Source organism: Numida meleagris, chromosome 19, assembly GCF_002078875.1.
Source record: "Numida meleagris isolate 19003 breed g44 Domestic line chromosome 19, NumMel1.0, whole genome shotgun sequence".
NCBI lineage: Eukaryota > Metazoa > Chordata > Aves > Galliformes > Numididae > Numida > Numida meleagris.
This window is the reverse complement of record NC_034427.1, coordinates 9,812,610-9,828,616: the sequence shown is the minus strand read 5'-3', so window position 1 is coordinate 9,828,616 and position 16,007 is coordinate 9,812,610. Positions and strand designations below refer to the sequence as shown.

General features: G+C 61.2%; 3 protein-coding genes across 3 annotated transcripts; 1 reads left to right on the top strand and 2 right to left on the bottom strand.

Annotated features, from left to right (window-relative positions):
* On the bottom strand, positions 925-3,855 carry REM1 (RRAD and GEM like GTPase 1). The gene is made up of 4 exons (XM_021417188.1): positions 3,374-3,855; positions 3,095-3,177; positions 1,857-2,061; positions 925-1,739 (listed from the first exon to the last, which is right to left on the bottom strand). Exons 1-4 carry the CDS (start codon positions 3,675-3,677, stop codon positions 1,474-1,476), a joined length of 858 nt encoding a protein of 285 aa, XP_021272863.1. The 5' UTR covers positions 3,678-3,855; the 3' UTR covers positions 925-1,473.
* On the bottom strand, positions 4,393-11,937 carry C19H20orf96 (chromosome 19 C20orf96 homolog). The gene is made up of 11 exons (XM_021417184.1): positions 11,802-11,937; positions 11,451-11,514; positions 11,142-11,253; positions 10,656-10,795; positions 9,921-10,079; positions 9,344-9,443; positions 8,767-8,924; positions 8,541-8,642; positions 7,689-7,772; positions 7,274-7,392; positions 4,393-4,882 (listed from the first exon to the last, which is right to left on the bottom strand). The coding sequence occupies exons 2-11, from the start codon at positions 11,499-11,501 to the stop codon at positions 4,732-4,734; spliced, it is 1,176 nt and encodes a 391-aa protein (XP_021272859.1). The 5' UTR covers positions 11,502-11,514; positions 11,802-11,937; the 3' UTR covers positions 4,393-4,731.
* Positions 13,370-14,364, top strand: SOX12 (SRY-box 12). Its single transcript, XM_021416810.1, has one exon. It carries the CDS (start codon positions 13,439-13,441, stop codon positions 14,294-14,296), a length of 858 nt encoding a protein of 285 aa, XP_021272485.1. The 5' UTR covers positions 13,370-13,438; the 3' UTR covers positions 14,297-14,364.

The following is a 16,007-nucleotide window of genomic DNA, read 5'->3' as shown; positions in this document are numbered from 1 at the left end:
ACTCCCCTCGCTGCTGGCTGCCAACTTTCCATCCCGCTCCCCCCGCCCCCGCCTCCCGCTGCAGGGAAGCATTGGCCACAGCTGCAGGATGGACTCACAGCATCACATCCAGCAGCACCAGGAACTGGGGCACGGAGCAGCACCCGGAGCCAAAGCAGTAACAAGGAGAGAGCAGCAACACTGCAAACCCCAACAGGCCGAGGAGTGCCGAGTGATGCAGGAGAGCCCAGCTTTCAGCAGAGATGGGGAAACATCCCCTTGGGCCCTCCTTGGCTGCATGATGCTGGCTGCTGGTGGCTCCCCATGCTCGGGATGAGGAGCAAATGGAAACTCCCGACCCGTGCAGGGCAGGAGGGCACCATGGAGCCTCCCTGGCACCGGGCCCAGGCCTGCTGAGCAGGCTCCTCTGCCGTATCCCAGCCACTCGCCAGCAGCACAGCCTAAAAACAACTGGCAGAGCCCACGCGGCCCCAGTGTCACCTTCCTGTGTGCCGGGGGTCACTTGGTGCTCGCTGCAGCCCGGCACGTCCCTTCCTGCTGCCGCTGCCCCTTCCCAGGGCATCCAGGGGCTGGCTCCTGGCCCAGGCTGTGTCTCCCATGGGGGGCCCAAATCCTGCACAGAGGCTTTAAATCTGCACCGTAGCAACAGGAGGTGGTGCTGAGCTCTTCCTAGATGTTTTTCTGGGAAGGGAGAAGCACAGAGGGCTTCTGCCATTACAGGGGATGATGCTGTGACCACTGGGTAAGGAACTGAGGCTTCCACCAAGGGTGGCTAAGGAAACACGGCCAGAGGCTAAGGCTGCCCTTGTCCTCGGGTGTTTGGGCTGATGAAGATGGAGCTGCTGCAGTCTGGCTGCAGCAGAACCTCTGTCCCAGCCAAGGAACCTGGTTCCCTATGGCAGGGACCCAGCAGAGATGAGCATGTCCCAGACGTGGTTTATTCTGCAGATCGAGGGGTTTCCCCATTGCACCGGTACAGAGACAGCAGAAATACCTCAGGCAAACACCGGTTCCAGGGAGACATGGCATGAAGCTCTGGCTTGGAGGGGCTGGGGGTGCCAGGTGATGTTGCCAGAGCTCCCTCAGCCCCTCCCCCTGCCGGGCTCCTGTCCTTGGGGTGGCCACTCACCGCTCCCCGCTGCCCTGTAAAGGACGGGAGCCACGAGCAGCACAAGCCCCACTGCCGGCAGCCCTGCAGAGCCATAGCCTCACCTCCAGCCCCCTAGGAGCCGGGCAGCCGCCCTGGTACCCACCCCACACATGCAGATCAGGGGACCCAGCCCCACTCATCCCCCCTTCCAGAGGGGAAGCAGCCGGATCCAGTGAACCCTGGGTGTCCCTCAGCAGCTCCACGTCCTCAGCATTGCTATGGCCCCATTTGTGCTCTGCTGGCCCCACGCAGCCGCTGGCCACGCTGATGGCAGAGGGCAGTCCCCTTCCTCCAAGTCCAGTGGGATGGGCTTGCAGCGGCTCTCAGAGCACGGACAGGTCGTGGCACGACTTGGAGCGGGCTTTGAGGGTCACCTTGCTGCTGTTCCTGGCCACCACCCTGTCGAGGAAGCGCCGGGCCCTCCTGCTGAGGCTCTCCTTGCGCCGGTGGCTGGACGCAGGCTCTTTGCCCTCGCGGCGCAGGCGGAGCTGCCGCACCACCCCCTCGAAGAGCTCGGCCACGTTGTGCTGCAGGGCAGCCGACGTCTCGATGAACTTGCAGTCAAAAACCACGGCACAGGCACGGCCCTCTGCAAGGGGAAGGCAGGGAGGGGGCACCGCCCCGCTGGCACCCCCTGCGCTGGGGGATGTAGCAGAAGCCGTAGCATGGGACATGGGGACAGATGTGAGGACACAGACATGCTCACCTTCAATGGAGACCTCACGGCAGCGCACCAGGTCGGATTTGTTCCCCACTAGGATAATGGGGATGTCCTCGGCCTGCCGTGCGCGGCGCAGATGGATACGCAGCTCCGAGGCGCTCTCAAAGCTGCTGCGGTCCGTGATGGAGTACACGATGACGTACGCGTTGCCCACCTGCAGGCACTGGCTGCGGCGCCAGCTCTCTTCGCCCTGCCAGCACATGGGGAAGGGCCCATCACTGCGCCGTGAGGGCTGGTGGCATCCCCAGTGGCTCCTGGGGTTCACCCAGCACTGGGTGACAGGGACCTGCCAGCGTGCCCCACCAGCACCCGCATTGTGGGCATGTCTCCATCAGCAAAACGCAGCTCCTGGTTCTGAGGCACGTTTCATTTTCCTCCTCTATCAGCAACAAATTAGGGCTGCGGGCTCAGCTTGGGGACAGAGCCACTCCCGGAGCTGCTTTTGGCCACACAATGCCAGTGTGGTGGGCACAGCATCGTGAGCCACGCACTGCTCCTAGCTGGGCAAAGTGGGATAAAGCAACCGTGGAAATAAAGGGCTGTTCTCTGAGCAATGCAATGCTACAGCACCTCTGGACAGCACAGGAATTTGCACAAAATGCAGCCCCAGCCCACAGCGTCACTGTGCCTGCGTGCAGCCTGGGCGCTGACTCTGTCCAGGTTCCCAGGGACCCATCATGACACCTGCAGAACCCCAGCACAGCCATGGGGGAGGGCAGCACAGGGGGAGGAAGGCAGCGATGCTGCGCTGGGATTTCTGGCAGAAAGAAACCTCCACTGCATGGGGCAGAGGGAGAGCACTGTGCCAGGCTCTTGGGGCCATGGCTCTGCTGAGAGCACGTGCCCTGGCTGCCAGCACCGCCTCACGTGGATTTGCTCCTTTCAGCCCAGCTCCCAAACCATTGGCTCGCACCATGCTCTGTCCTGCAGCCCCTTTGTCCCTCTCTGCAAGGGACATCTGCATGGGGTGGGGGATACCTACACAGCTCCTGCCATGCACAAGGCTGCTCCTGCACTGACAGGGCCTTGCTGTGGGAGCCCTGTCAGAGAGAGTGAGGATATGCTGGGCACCTCTCAGCCTGCAGCACAGGAAGCAAAGAATGTCGGAGAGGCTGCCCTGGGCCAGAGGTCTGACCTCAGGCCTCATTCTTCCCCAGCACCCCCAGCCCTGCTGGCAGCTGGGGCTCATGCAGTGCCCAGCCCAGGTTCACAGCCCCATGTACCCTCCGCTCCGGCTCCCAGGTGTCCATCACCAGCAGCGTGGTCTCCTCGCCATCCACTGACAGCGTGCGTTCATAGGCGGCTTCTGCAAGACACCGGGAGAACTCGGTTGGTGCAGCTGAGACCCAGCGGTCCTCCCCTCTCCCCGACACGCTCCTCTCTGCATTGCTCATGACTTTGTTCAAGCGCGTGTTGCACCTGAACACACCCCGCTACCTCCTCCTGGCCCCGCAGGGGGTGACACTGCTGCAGAAAGCCCCCGCCAGCCGCGCAGCACCCACCTCCATGCTGCTCCAGCAGGTCCCGCTCCTGGATGCCAGCGAAGGCGTTGGCCAGGCTGGTCTTGCCCACTCCGGGGTCTCCCAGCAGCACCACGCGGTGCTCCCAGCAGCTGGAGGAGGCAGAGGACTCGGAGGACCAACTGCCCCGCGGTGCTGCGGCTCTGGCACCCGGTTCAGTCGAGGACTCCCCGAGTTGGGGGTGACCGAGCTCAGCCCGCGGCGTGGCTCCCGGTACCCGCGGCAGAGGGGTGCTGGCCCTCCTCCGCAGCGGGCTCTTGCTCCCGGGCTGCGTGTTCAGGGTCATCTGGGGCTCGGCGGGCAGCGGGGCTCGGAGAGGCGGCCCCTACGGGACCCGGTTCCCTGCAGCCCCCCGGCGGTGCAGCCCCGAGGTCACGAGCACGGCCCCGCCGGTCCCGCTCCCAGCGGCACAAACTTTCCCCGGGCCGGGCTGACGTCCGCCGCCCAGCCCCGGAGCTGCGAGGCTTTAAAGCCCGGGAGGTGGAGCCCCCCCGCCGCTGCCGGTCCCTCCCCCGCTCCCCTGGCCGATCCCCCCCTCTCCCGCCCGCAGCGGCCCTCGCCGCCCGGCTCCGCGCACCCCCGCTGCTCCGTCCGGTCCCCGAGGCTCCCGCGGGGCTCCCGGTGCCCCCGGTACCGGGGCTCGGCGAGATCCCCCCTTGGGATCCCCCGCCCCCAGGGCTTCCCGGGAGCCCGTTCCCGTCCCGTCCCGAGGTGCCGTCGCTGGAGCAGCGCTGGGGCGGGCGTGGGGCTCAGCCACGCTCCTGTCCCGCGTGGGGCCGGACCCCCGCGCCCCCCGCCCGGCCCCGTCCGGCTCCATCTCGCGGCGCCCCGGGGTAGAGCGCGACTCCGCCGCTTCGCCAAGTAAGGAGCGAGCCGAGCCGAGCCGAGCCGTGCCCGCTGCTGCCCGGAGGGGCGGCAGAGCTGGGACCGGCGGGGCTGCGATGCCTCTGTTTGGCAGCGCCGGCCCCAGAGCCGGTAACGGACAGCGCGGGGCACAGGCGCGTTTTGAACAGGGCTGTTTTTATTTGAACCTGCGTGCGGGCTCTGTCCCACAAAGGCCCCGGTCTGGGACAGCAGCCCGGTCCACGCTGACATGTGCTCACCTCGGGGCGTCGGGGCCGGCCCTGGGACGCCCCTGGGGCACCACAACGGAGAGTCCTGGTCGGGCTTTGGCTGCAGCCCCTCCTGGAGCCACCGCGGTGTCCCAGCAGGGACAGGTGACGCTGCCGGTGTGAGGTCAGGTCGCACAGGGGGCCGACATCAAGGGGCTTTCATCGTGCTTCTTACAACACAGCACAGCCGTACCACAGCGGACCCTCCTGCACCTTGTAACTGAGTCCTCACAGCGGCTGAGTGGGGCTGGGAGGAAGGAGGGCTGCTGGGGAAGGAAGGGCTGCGCAGGTCGGCACCTCGTCCGAGCGCTGCGGGCACCAGGGGAGCGGCGTCTCCTCCGTGGGGATGCGAAGGAGCACCTCGGTGTCTGGTGTGCACCTGAGCAGAGAGGAGAGATACAAGGGACAAAGGAAAGAGCAGGAACCGGCAGCTGTGCCGAGGGAGCAGTGGACAAAAGCCCTTTGGAAGCAGATGCACGGTTCTGGGGCGCAGCCCTTGCTCAGCATGAAGCAGAGCGCGGCCCAACTCCCCAGCAAACCCGAGCCAGGCTGCAGGACTCCGAGGAGAAGAACAAAATCAGCTGCCCCTCTGTCAATCCCAAAAGACAAACAAAAGCAGAGAAAGCACATCAGAGCAGCCGGTTCCATCTGCTTTCTCGCACAGAAAGGACAAACACAGCAAGCTGGGCTTGCTCAGAGGTGTGCTCATCTGTCTGCGCGTCAGGCCAGGACAAACCGCACCAAGAGTGCCTCCAGTGCAGGACTCCAAGCTGCTAGCGAAACCCAGCTGGGGTCCCTGCAAGGAAGGGGGGTTTTTAAAGAGGGAAAACCAAAATGCAGACACAAGTGGGTACATGGGGGCTTACAGCTCCACGGGGCTTCACAGGTGCTGCCAGCAGCACGCAGGGAACCCAAGGCGAGCCAGCAGCAGTCCCGAGTTGCCGGGTGCCCTTGCGCTTCCAGGCTAAGCGCAGCTTACACCCGATTTTACTCTTTCAAGAAGCAAAGCCAAAGTCTGGAACCAAAGGGTTAACGAGAAACACGAACGGCTGCTGGAGTCGTGTGAAAAGTTGCAGGGAGGTCAGTGGGAATCGGCGGAGATGGCGGAGCGGGCTCTGGCACGGAGTCCTGCCTGTCAGGGCGGGTAAGCACCAAATGCCTGACTTGTGATATTACACAAACTTTCCACTTGGGCCTTCCTGCTATTTTTAACTTTTCTCCCAGCCACCCTCAGTAACCCCAGCCCCGCCAGCTGTCGAGGCTAACGAATTCCCTCTTTTTTTTTAATCATTCTTTTATCAGGAAAAAAAAAAAAATTCAAGTTGTACCCATCCATCACGCAGCCACTCGCCTCTCCCACAGCCTCCTGACACGTTCCGGGCTCTCCTCCTGCTTCAGATCACGCATCCACAGCCCCGCAGCCACACCTGGCCTGCCTTTAGAACCCCGTACAGGAGATCCAGCCCACCACTGGCTTGCTGGCTGAGCATCTGCCCATCGCAGGGGATTGTATTTTCATGCCACGTCAATAACCCCGTGCGTGTGTGTGTGAGGTGCTGGCCTACAGCCTTCAAAGCCTCCCTGAACAGGTATCTCTGTGCTGTGAGCAGCGTGTAGAGCGGCTGCAAATAAACTCGTGCTTGCATGCAGTTCTGCGCACAGCTGCAGGTTTCAGGCTACGTCATAGTCAAGATTTAAACATATTTGATCAAATTTATTGTCACCCTCCATCAGCTGACAACACAGAAAGCTGGGGCACTCAACGGCTCTGAATTGTTTGCGCTCTGGGCAGGACCCCAGCACTGCAGGAGAAGGCGCAGTGGGGCCTCCAGCTTGCTGTTTGGTGGGATGGGATCCCGCCGTGGCTATGGTGGAAAATAACTTGTCACAGCGGGCTGCTGGTACGCCTCAGCCTACAGACTTGGCCAGCCTGTCCCTCGTCCCTGCAGAGGATAGCCCCGCGGTCCCGTGAGCCATCTGGCAGAGTCTGCTCCCCGTCAACAAACAGCAAGGATTCTCCTTGCCCTTCATAACTTTAATATCCAGTATAAACACAGTGCACACTGGTAGGAGGGAGTGGAGATTAACCACAACCTCCATTCTGCAAGTAATCAGCTACCACTGAATGAGGGCAGGGAAAGAGCGCTGGGAAAGACAACAAAGTGTTGCCTTTTTGCTGCCAATGAATGCCTCAGACATTTTTTTTTGACATATTAGGGAAATGGCTGCCCCATCTTTGTTCCCACAGAGCGCTCGTGCCATTTCACACAACAAGCAAAGTGGCTTGAGATGGGTAAGCCCTGCCCTGACAGGGACACTCCGCAGGAGCTTGGCCACCTCCTTTTAGTTTTGCTTCCCAAGCACAGAGAGAAAAGAACGATAAAATAAGAATCAATGTAGTCACGAGGGCCTTGAAAAGCTCTGCTGCTCCTGCCTGCTCCTGCAGTCAATAATTATCGCCATTTACAGGATGAACAAAAGGAAGCCTAGAAGTGAGGTGAGATGTGACCAAAGCTGACAGCACACTGCAGTTATTTTGGCTGGTTCCCAGCTGCTCTTAGGCAAGACAAGAGACCTGGCAGCAACCTTTCCCAGCAGGACCACTGTAAGCTGTGAGTTTATACCCTGGACTGGGTGTAGGTTTGACAGCGGCGTCTGTGGCAGTAGCACTAAGACTCAGCACCACGGACTCTTGCGACCCAAGGCCACAGAGAAAGGCCTGTGCCTGCCCATCAGCCAGCCTTACTTCTCTGGGAATTCACTGGCTTACTTTGGTCTGCGGAGAAAAATGTCAGCAAAGATCATCTCTCTTGGGTCTCTTGCACTCTGGCGCAGTGTCTGGACGCTTCTTTTCAGCTTGTCGATCTCCTCTTCCAGGTCTTTAATAATCTGAATGAATTACATTTCTAAGACTTCTTTATTTTACAATAGAAGCAGTAATTAAAGTTCTAGAGATTTTACTAGCAGCAGAGCTAGAAAACATCCCTCGTGCAAGTAAGTTCCCTAACAGGACCTCCTGAGGGTGAGCGGTCCAGCAGGCATTGCAGGAAGCCTAACAGCCCACTGGCTCCAGTGGAAGCAGAAAGCAACAGACCCCACCAGGGCACACAGAACCCTCATAAAGGGCAAGGACTGAGGGTGTCTAGCTCTGCTTTACTGTGCTGGCCCTCCCCCAACCCACTCACCTCTCTTTGTCTTATTATTTCACGTCTAAGAACGTGATTGTTGATAACCATCTGCTTCAGCCCATCCTGGTGTAGCAACACCTCCTGTGTGGGTGAAGAGAAGAAAACCACAGTAACTACCAGCATGAGACCCTGCCACTGTCAGATGCCAATGCTAGCTGCATTTAGATGCATTATTCTTCAAGGAAATTACTCCTGCTTAATAATAAGGTTTTGGTTCCAGGTCTACAAAGAGATCCCATTGGGCTGACCATAGAACAAGACTGAGCAACTCTAAGAAATCTGGTTCAGTTTCCCAGGGAAAGCTTATTAACATTGCTTGGGTTACTTGTATTGTCTGTGCTTACAGATTCACCTGTAAAAGCAGACAGCAGTCCTGCATCAGAGCAAGCTGTAAAAGGACTCAGTGATTGATATTTTCTCAGTGCTCTCAAGCTGCTAACCCTGAAAAAGTGCCAAGCATATCATGCAAGCAGAAACTGTACAAAAGGAGCTCTTCCTGTTCTGAGCTGAGCTGCCTCAGCAGTGTCACCACCAAGCAGCCAGGCAGCTACCTAAATAATGGAATAAAGCAGGGTGAATGTTGGGTCACATGGCAAACTCTCAGGAACAAGCCTGAGAATATTTCGTCACATCAGAGTACAGCAGCAACTCAGAAGTGCTTGTCATGGACCTTCCCAGCTGACAGACAGCTCCAATTTGGGATCCAGAACAGAGCAGCAATGCTCTGTTATTCTCTGTGTGCCAGCAAATGTGCTATTGCTAATGGGCAACGTCTAGAAGCCCGTGACTTTTCTCACAGCTCCCACAAAATGATCCCCTCTGCCAAGACATCACATGAATTCCACAAACCTCCACGACTTTCTGTAATATCTCCTCTTGTTCCAGCTGTGCCTTTTCTTCCAGTTTCTCCAGGATGGCCTTTCCCATTTTTTCTGTCTCATCTATCTCATCCTGAGAGTGGCAGGAGGCAGTGCACAGAAGCAAGAGCATTAAATAAGACAAGCGTTGCATTCCTTCTGCCCCTGCTCTCTCCTGCCTCCCTAATGATGCTGCAGAGGAGGAGAGGTCTCAGCACCTGCTGTTGCTCCTTCAGCTTCTGGATGTTGGACAGCAGCACAACTATCTGCATAGCTTGGTTTGGATAATGCACCTCTGTGTAGGTCCGCAGGATGCTGAGCTCCTCCTGGAGAACCTGTATTTTTGATGTGACTTCATCCAGTTGCTGTTGAAGCTCTAATTGAAAGTCAAAGCAGAGAATGTCATTTCAGGGGTTCCAGAGGGTGTCCTGCATTTACGTGAGCCAGATGACACACCATGTGGGAAGTAATCTGGATTAGAGAGACTGCACACCACGTGAGCAGTGGGAATGAATGGCCACTCCAAGTCAGACCACCTGACCAGATCCTGCCCCAATGGAATGGTGCAAACTGTTGCCAAGGAGGTGGCTCTGCCCACCCCCTGACACACAGGCTGATGGGTGCCACAGGGCTCTGACAGGACAGAATCCCCATACAACAACTGGGAGATTCGTTTCCAGGAAGTGAATAGTTTGACAGTTACAGCATCACTGCAGTGTCTTCGGCCTAACAAGATGGAAAGCAAAGGTAACACGGTTACATAAACCATGCTTCATAGCAATGAGAACAACTCACTTTCCAGATTCTTTTCCATTGTTTTTTCCATTTCCTGGAGCTCTGCCCTTGCCATATCCAGCTGGTTCTGACTGATGGCCTGTGTCATTGCCTCGATCATCTGCACAGAGAAATCCAGACACTGGTCATTCCCCACATCTATGAAATGTCCCCACAAAGCACTCCTAATGTTCCTCTCATGCTATTGCCTGTTCTAGCAGCACAGATGAATCCACCACTGTGGCTAGTGCCAGCTTGTGCATGGGACCTGTGCTGGGGATTGTCTTGGGGCTTCCAGGAGCCAGCTTCCCCCACAGAGGGATGTATTTGGGCTGTTACAGGGCTGACTACTCTTGCTTGGGACAGTAACCCGTCAGGAAGCTCTAGAGGCTTCCTGATGGGCTATGGCTTAAAACAGGCACAAAGCAAGAGCATCTCACAGAATCTCTGGGCATCAAAGAGCTCCCCCTAGCTCTGGGGATACTCCAGTCAGTGGAGGTGACCATGCAAAGCCTGGCCATTCTTGAGTACTAACAGGAGCAGTGGGAAGCTTCATGTTCTGCTGAACCAGGCCTGTTGGCCAACTCTAAAACCTCACCTGATACACTTCATACTGATGTAGCAAGTCTCTGGCTTGCTTGGCAGTGCTATCATCAGTGTGCTGGATGTCCTTCATCAGCCAGAAGTTGGTCTCTGCCAGGTGGTCACTGCACTGCTTCAGCTCCTCTACAGCTTTTGTCTTCAGCTTGGTCAGGTGCTACAGGAATTTGCGGATTAATGGGCAGCAGATTCCATCAGTGCCACCTGCCCCCAGTTTGCTCACTATCATCTGTCACCCCTAGGGCATTCCTGTCCCATGTAAGGCCCTGACCAGCCAGGCATCACGCAGCAAGCTTCAGCCTCATTGCCAAGGCACTGACTTCTCCCACACAACCCAGCCCTGCTTCCACATTCCTTACTACCTGCTGCATGCTGATCAATAACTATCTAAAAAACTGTGGTCATGTGCTCCACCTCAAACTTCTCTTTGCTAAACTAAGAAATTCTGGCATCGACAGTCTTTTCAAACAGGTCACATTTCTAAATCTCGTCCCCTCTACTGCTGTAGTCTGGACTCTCTTGGTTTATCTTCAGTTTTTCTTAACAGACAACATCAAGGTTAGATTACACCAGCATCAAGCAGAGCAGCGTAATTACCTCCAGTGTATTAATAAATAAATACGTGCCATTTTGCAAGAGTGAGTCAGACTGCTAGAATTTCCTCCATAAAAGCAACCTGGGTAACTATGGATTAGCTACCCACATTCCAGCACCGGATGTTTGTTACACGTACCGTGGTAATTTTGATCTCTTCCAACATTTCAGCTAATTCAGCCTCCTTGAGCGCCGATTTCCTCTCAGTAAATTTTCTGTGCTTCTCTTGGGACGATGTCTTTGAGAGCAAGGGCGTTTTTTTACTCAACACAAATGAAGCTGGAGAAACAACGAAAAAGCCCCGTACGTGTTTACACACATCTCACACAAAGCCTTACACCGACCCCCTCCTGTCATGTGTGGCTGAGGGAAATAAGAAGATCAACTGAAAGACTGATTTGAAACCTTCTGCAGCTCCAGCAAAAGCAGCTTGCAGTTACAGCCCAGGAGCAGAGCCTACAAAGTGTTTCCTGGTCTTTTCTAGTCCTCCCTCTTTATTCGCAGCCACTTTTTCTTTTAGTGGCTTTTGACGAACGTCTCCCAGCACAAAGCACCGAGTTAATGCAAAAGCGGCACCAGGGGGCAGTGACAGAAGGGCAGTGAATAAAGGGAAATCTCTCCCAACCTGTCTTGTTCTTCTCCCCTTTCTTCTTGTCTCCGTCAGTGATTGGTGGCAAAGTCAACTTGTGGGCTGGAAGTTTCCTTTCTGCTTTTGCCTTCTGCCATGTGCTGTCATCCTAAACTCGGCGTAACAGTCGCACACAAAAGACAGGGAGTCAGAGGAGGCTGCTGAGCAGAGACCTTTGCGGCCTGACCTGCACTTCTTGTTCCCCTCTCCCTTTACCACCGGCAGCTCTCCACCCGTCTGAGAGACGCTGCGGTTACGGCCATAATGCTCCGAGCACCACAAACCCCGCAAGAACAGAACACTTACTCTTCTCTTAAGCTCCTCCACGGCACTCGGGACCGGGCCCTTCGCATCCATCCCCGCGGAGGCTCTGGGACACAAAACGGCGATCCCAGCGCGGAGGCTGAGCCCCGCAGCCCCGCCCGTTCCCCGGGGTGGCCCCGCACCCCACCCCTGCCCCACAGGCATCCCCGCGCTCCCCGCAGCCCCGCGGCAGCCCGCATCCCGTCAGGACGGCTGCACGGACGGAGGGCTCAGCCGAGGCCTCGCGGCGGGTGCGGCCCTCCCCGGCCCCGCTGCCCACCGGGCCGTGCCGGACACGCCACGCGGGACGGGCCCTGCCTGCGGGGCCGCTGGGGGGAGAGGGAGAGGACTCACCGAGCCGCTCTCGCAGCCCCGTGACGGGAAACGGCGCAGGGAGCCGGGGGGCAGGAGCGGGCCCGGGCCCGGTGCTGCCTCGGGGCCGGCTCAGGCCTCGGGGCGGCGCGGGCCGCGCTCCGTCCGCTGTCGCCACGGCAACCGGCGGCGGGCAGCCAATGGGAGCGCGCCCCGCGGCCTCAGCCAATGGGCGCGGCCCCCGGCGGGCAGCCCGCGGTCTCCGGGGCAACAGCGCCGCGGCGGCTCCGCCATTGGCGCCGCACGGGGTGGGCGGCAGCGGGGGCAGAGCGCGGAGCCGGGACGGGACGAGGCGGGCGTGAGGGGAGCGGGCCTGCGGGCGAGACGGGCTGCGAGGGCCGATTAAATATAGAGCGGCGTCCCGGGGACGTGAACGTGATCTGTACAGTTAGCGTACGGACGGGCCGACGGTTTACGCTCGCCGTTCGGGGACCCCGAAACGCTGCGTCGCGGTGTTGTGCGTTCGGCCCCGAGGGAAGGACCCATCCAACTGATGGGGGAAGCCGAGCACGGCAGCGAACCGACGCCCGCGGTCGTGGGGTGGTTGGAGAGCTCAGGTCGGGGGGGAGCCCCGCCGCCTGCAGAGCTCTGCCTGCCCTGAGCGGCACCGAGGGCATCCAGGGCCGCCCGGTGTCTGCTCGTGGCGAGCTGCCTTACCGCGTGCGGGGTCTCCACCGGCGGAAAGTGAAGGCAGCTCACGGCACAGGCACGGCGAGGCGATGGGTCACCGCCCCTGGGGTGCTCGGGAACGGTGGAGGGTGGCACCGCGGGACGCGGTGGGGTGGGTCGGGGTCGGTCCTGGGGACCTTAGAGGGCATTTACAAGCTGAACGATCCCTCGCTTCTATGGGGCACGGGAGGGCGCGGGGCGGGGGCACAGCTGGGCGCTGGAGTCCCCAGGAGGGAAGCGGGATCCCGGTGCTCCTGCTGGAAGCCGTGGGGTGAACCATGGGCACCGCGGTGCTCGTGCTGGGAGGTCGCTGCGGTGTGCCCCCCTCCCCCCCCCCCCCCACCAGGGTGCGGGTACCGGGGCGCGCCTCGGTGCCTTTTTCTCCAGCAACCCCTCTCCGGTGGTCGCCCATTGGCAGCGGGGGAAATTCCCCCCCGCCCCGCGCCCAATGGGCCGGGGGGGGCGGCGCCTCCCATTGACAGAACCGGCGCGGCCGTGTTTACCGGGGGCGGGGCGGGGCGGCGGCGGCGGCTGCCGCTTCTTCTATAAGAACGGCACCGGGGGGGCGAGAGGGGCGTGCGGCTACAGGGCTGCCAGCCTATAGGGCTGCCCGCACCGCTCCGGACCCGCAACCCACCCGGACCGAGCGCATCCCCGAACCGAGCGCATCCGCGGAGCGGACCCGACCCGCCCCAGAGCATCCCCGGACCCGGAGCATCCCCAGAGCGCCGCAGCGCATCCCCGAGCCGCCGCATCCCGGGGTCCCACCGGAGCCGCCCCGCAGCCACCGCCCCGGCGGAGCCGTGCCCCCCCGGGTCCCTCCGCGGCCCCCCGCGCCCCGCCCCGCCGCCGCCGCCCGTTCCGCACAATGGGGGCGGCGCGGCGCGGCGCGTAGCGGCCGGCGGGGAGGGAGAGGCGGCGGCGGTAAGGGGAGCACCGGGGGGGCCGGCATGGTGCAGCGAGCCATGCGGGGAAGGGGCTCCGAGGGGCGGCGGGAGCCCTGCGCTCCGCTGCCCGCCCACGACGCGGAGCCCGCCTGGTGCAAGACGCCCAGTGGGCACATCAAGCGGCCCATGAACGCCTTCATGGTGTGGTCGCAGCACGAGCGCCGCAAGATCATGGACCAGTGGCCCGACATGCACAACGCCGAGATCTCCAAGCGCCTGGGTCGGCGCTGGCAGCTCCTGCACGACTCCGAGAAGATCCCCTTTGTGAAGGAGGCCGAGCGCCTGCGCCTCAAGCACATGGCCGATTACCCCGACTACAAGTACCGCCCTCGGAAAAAGGGCAAAGTGGGCACCGCCACCGCCCGCCCGCGTCTCCCGGTGAAGATCAAACCCTCGGTGCTGGGCCGCGTCCCCGCCGCCCGCAGGCAGCCCTCCAAGCCGCCCCCCGAGCCGGGCACCGCGCAGCACCCGCCGGAGCCGCCCGCCGAGGACTGCCCCGGCACGGCCACGTGGCACGCGGTGCCCACCGGCGAGCGCAGCCCCGCGGCCGCCACCGGCCCCGAGCCGTCCCCGGAGAGCGCGTCCCCGTCTCCCGCACCTGCCGGCTCCCCTCCGTCCTCCTTGGGTTCCTCGGACGAGGAGCTGGAGGAGGAGCTGCCGGGCGTGCTGCCCGCTCGGGCACCGGGTGGCACAGCCTGCGGGGCTCTGGACTGGTCCGTCCTGGACAAGGACCTCGATCTCTTCCCGCGGGGCGCGTCCTCGCACTTCGAGTTCCCGGACTATTGCACGCCCGAGGTGACGGAGATGATCGCGGGGGACTGGCTCATGTCCAGCATCTCGGACTTGGTCTTTACCTACTGAGTGCCGCGCTCTGCAGGTAACTCTCTTCTTTTCCCACAGTCAGGTCGTATCAAAAAAAAAAAAAAAAACCGAAACCAGCTGTTTACATGCAGGAATCAGGTATTTAGCCTTGAAGCCGCTGGAAGGCAGAGCTCCCAGCTCCCCCCATCCCCCCGGCACACACCCACTCCTCCTCCATCCGTGGCTGTGCGGGGCCGCGGCCGCAGCCCTCCCCGCCCCGTGGCACGCTCCGCTCGCTGCCGCTCTTCGCCCATGAAAGGCGAGCGCCTGGCGGGGTCCCATTGTCGGCACCCCCTGCCCAGCCCCTTCCCCCTGCAGCTCTGTCCCTGCCTCGCGCTGCCCCCATTTTCTCCCCCCCCGCCCAGCTCTCCCGCTCACCCGTCCCTTGGAGAACAGCCAATCCTCTGATTTCCTTTATTATCATTATTTTTACTTTTTTGCTTTTGCTTTTGGATTGCCTATCAAGCACGTCTTCGATTCCCTCCCGTTCCTCGTACCAGCCCTTGGGGAGCGCTGCCTTTGGCCGCACCGCGCCCAGGGCTCTGCGGGGTGGCACGACCCATCGCAATCCCTCCCTACCTGCTGCCCCGTGCTGTGGGGTCCCCCCCCTTTGGGGCTGGGGGTCCCCCAGGACCGGCGCTCTCCTTGCGTTTTGGCCGCGGCGCGCTCTCTCCCCGCCGCTCGGTTTGGGGCAGAGCGAAGTTGCACGCACGTGATCCGCACGTGGCGCGGGGAGGCTGTGTTATTCCTCTCTCCAGACATTGGTGCACAGCCGCCCGCACCGTGAGCCCACGCCGTGGGGCAGCCTGCCCGGCGTCAATGCCCCGGTGCCCGTGCCCGCGTGGGACCCACTCCGTGCTCATCCCCCACGGCTGGCGGAGCCCGTGTGCTGCAGGAAATCTGCCTTAAGTGAGCTCTTACACGGGGCCATCACCAGCAGCTGATGCTGGTGGAGATACGGGGTGCGGGTGATGCTCCAGCGCAGTGATCCTCTGCGGTGCACCCGGTGTTGGCTGCACTGCAGAGCAGCGCTGTGGAGCTCCCCAGCAGGGCAGCTCCTGCCGCAGCGCTCCTCCGGCCGCGTTTCTCTTTGCTTCCCCCAATGGCTCCTTCCTGCAGCAATCCGCCTCCTCCCGCCGGCTGCGAGCACGTGGCCGTGGTGCCGGCAGGGCGGGGGACGCGGGGCTCCATCCCACGTCTGTGTGGCACGGAAGCAGCCTCTGAGGTCCTCGATCCCAAAGCGGGGATCTGGGGCGCGCGGGATCCCCCTGACCCTACCCGTGCCGGGGGCGGCCGCGCTCCTCCCTCCCCGCTTTGGGGAGCTGCCGCTTCCTCCGGTTGCGCGCCGCTCCATGTGCACCCGTTGCAGCGGGGCTGGATGGAGCCACGAGCGGAGGATGCTCGGCCCCTTTGTCCCCCTCTATGGGGAGCAACGTGGGGCTGCTGGCAGCGGCCCCGCCTGTCTCCATCGCCGGAGGTGCCGCAGGGAGCGCCGCGTCCCCGTCCCCGCTCAAGGGCAGCGGGTGCCCTCCCGCCCCTGTGGCCGCGGAGCCGCGAGCTCAGAGTTATCGATGTGTAGGTGTGTAGAGGTAGCCGTGCTGTGCGTGTGTCTGGTGTTGCGTTCCCCACGGTGTTTAGTAGCCCCGGTGCGGGTGCGATCCTGCGAGGCAGGCGGGCACCGCCCACGTGTCCCCATGTAGAGAGCATTCCC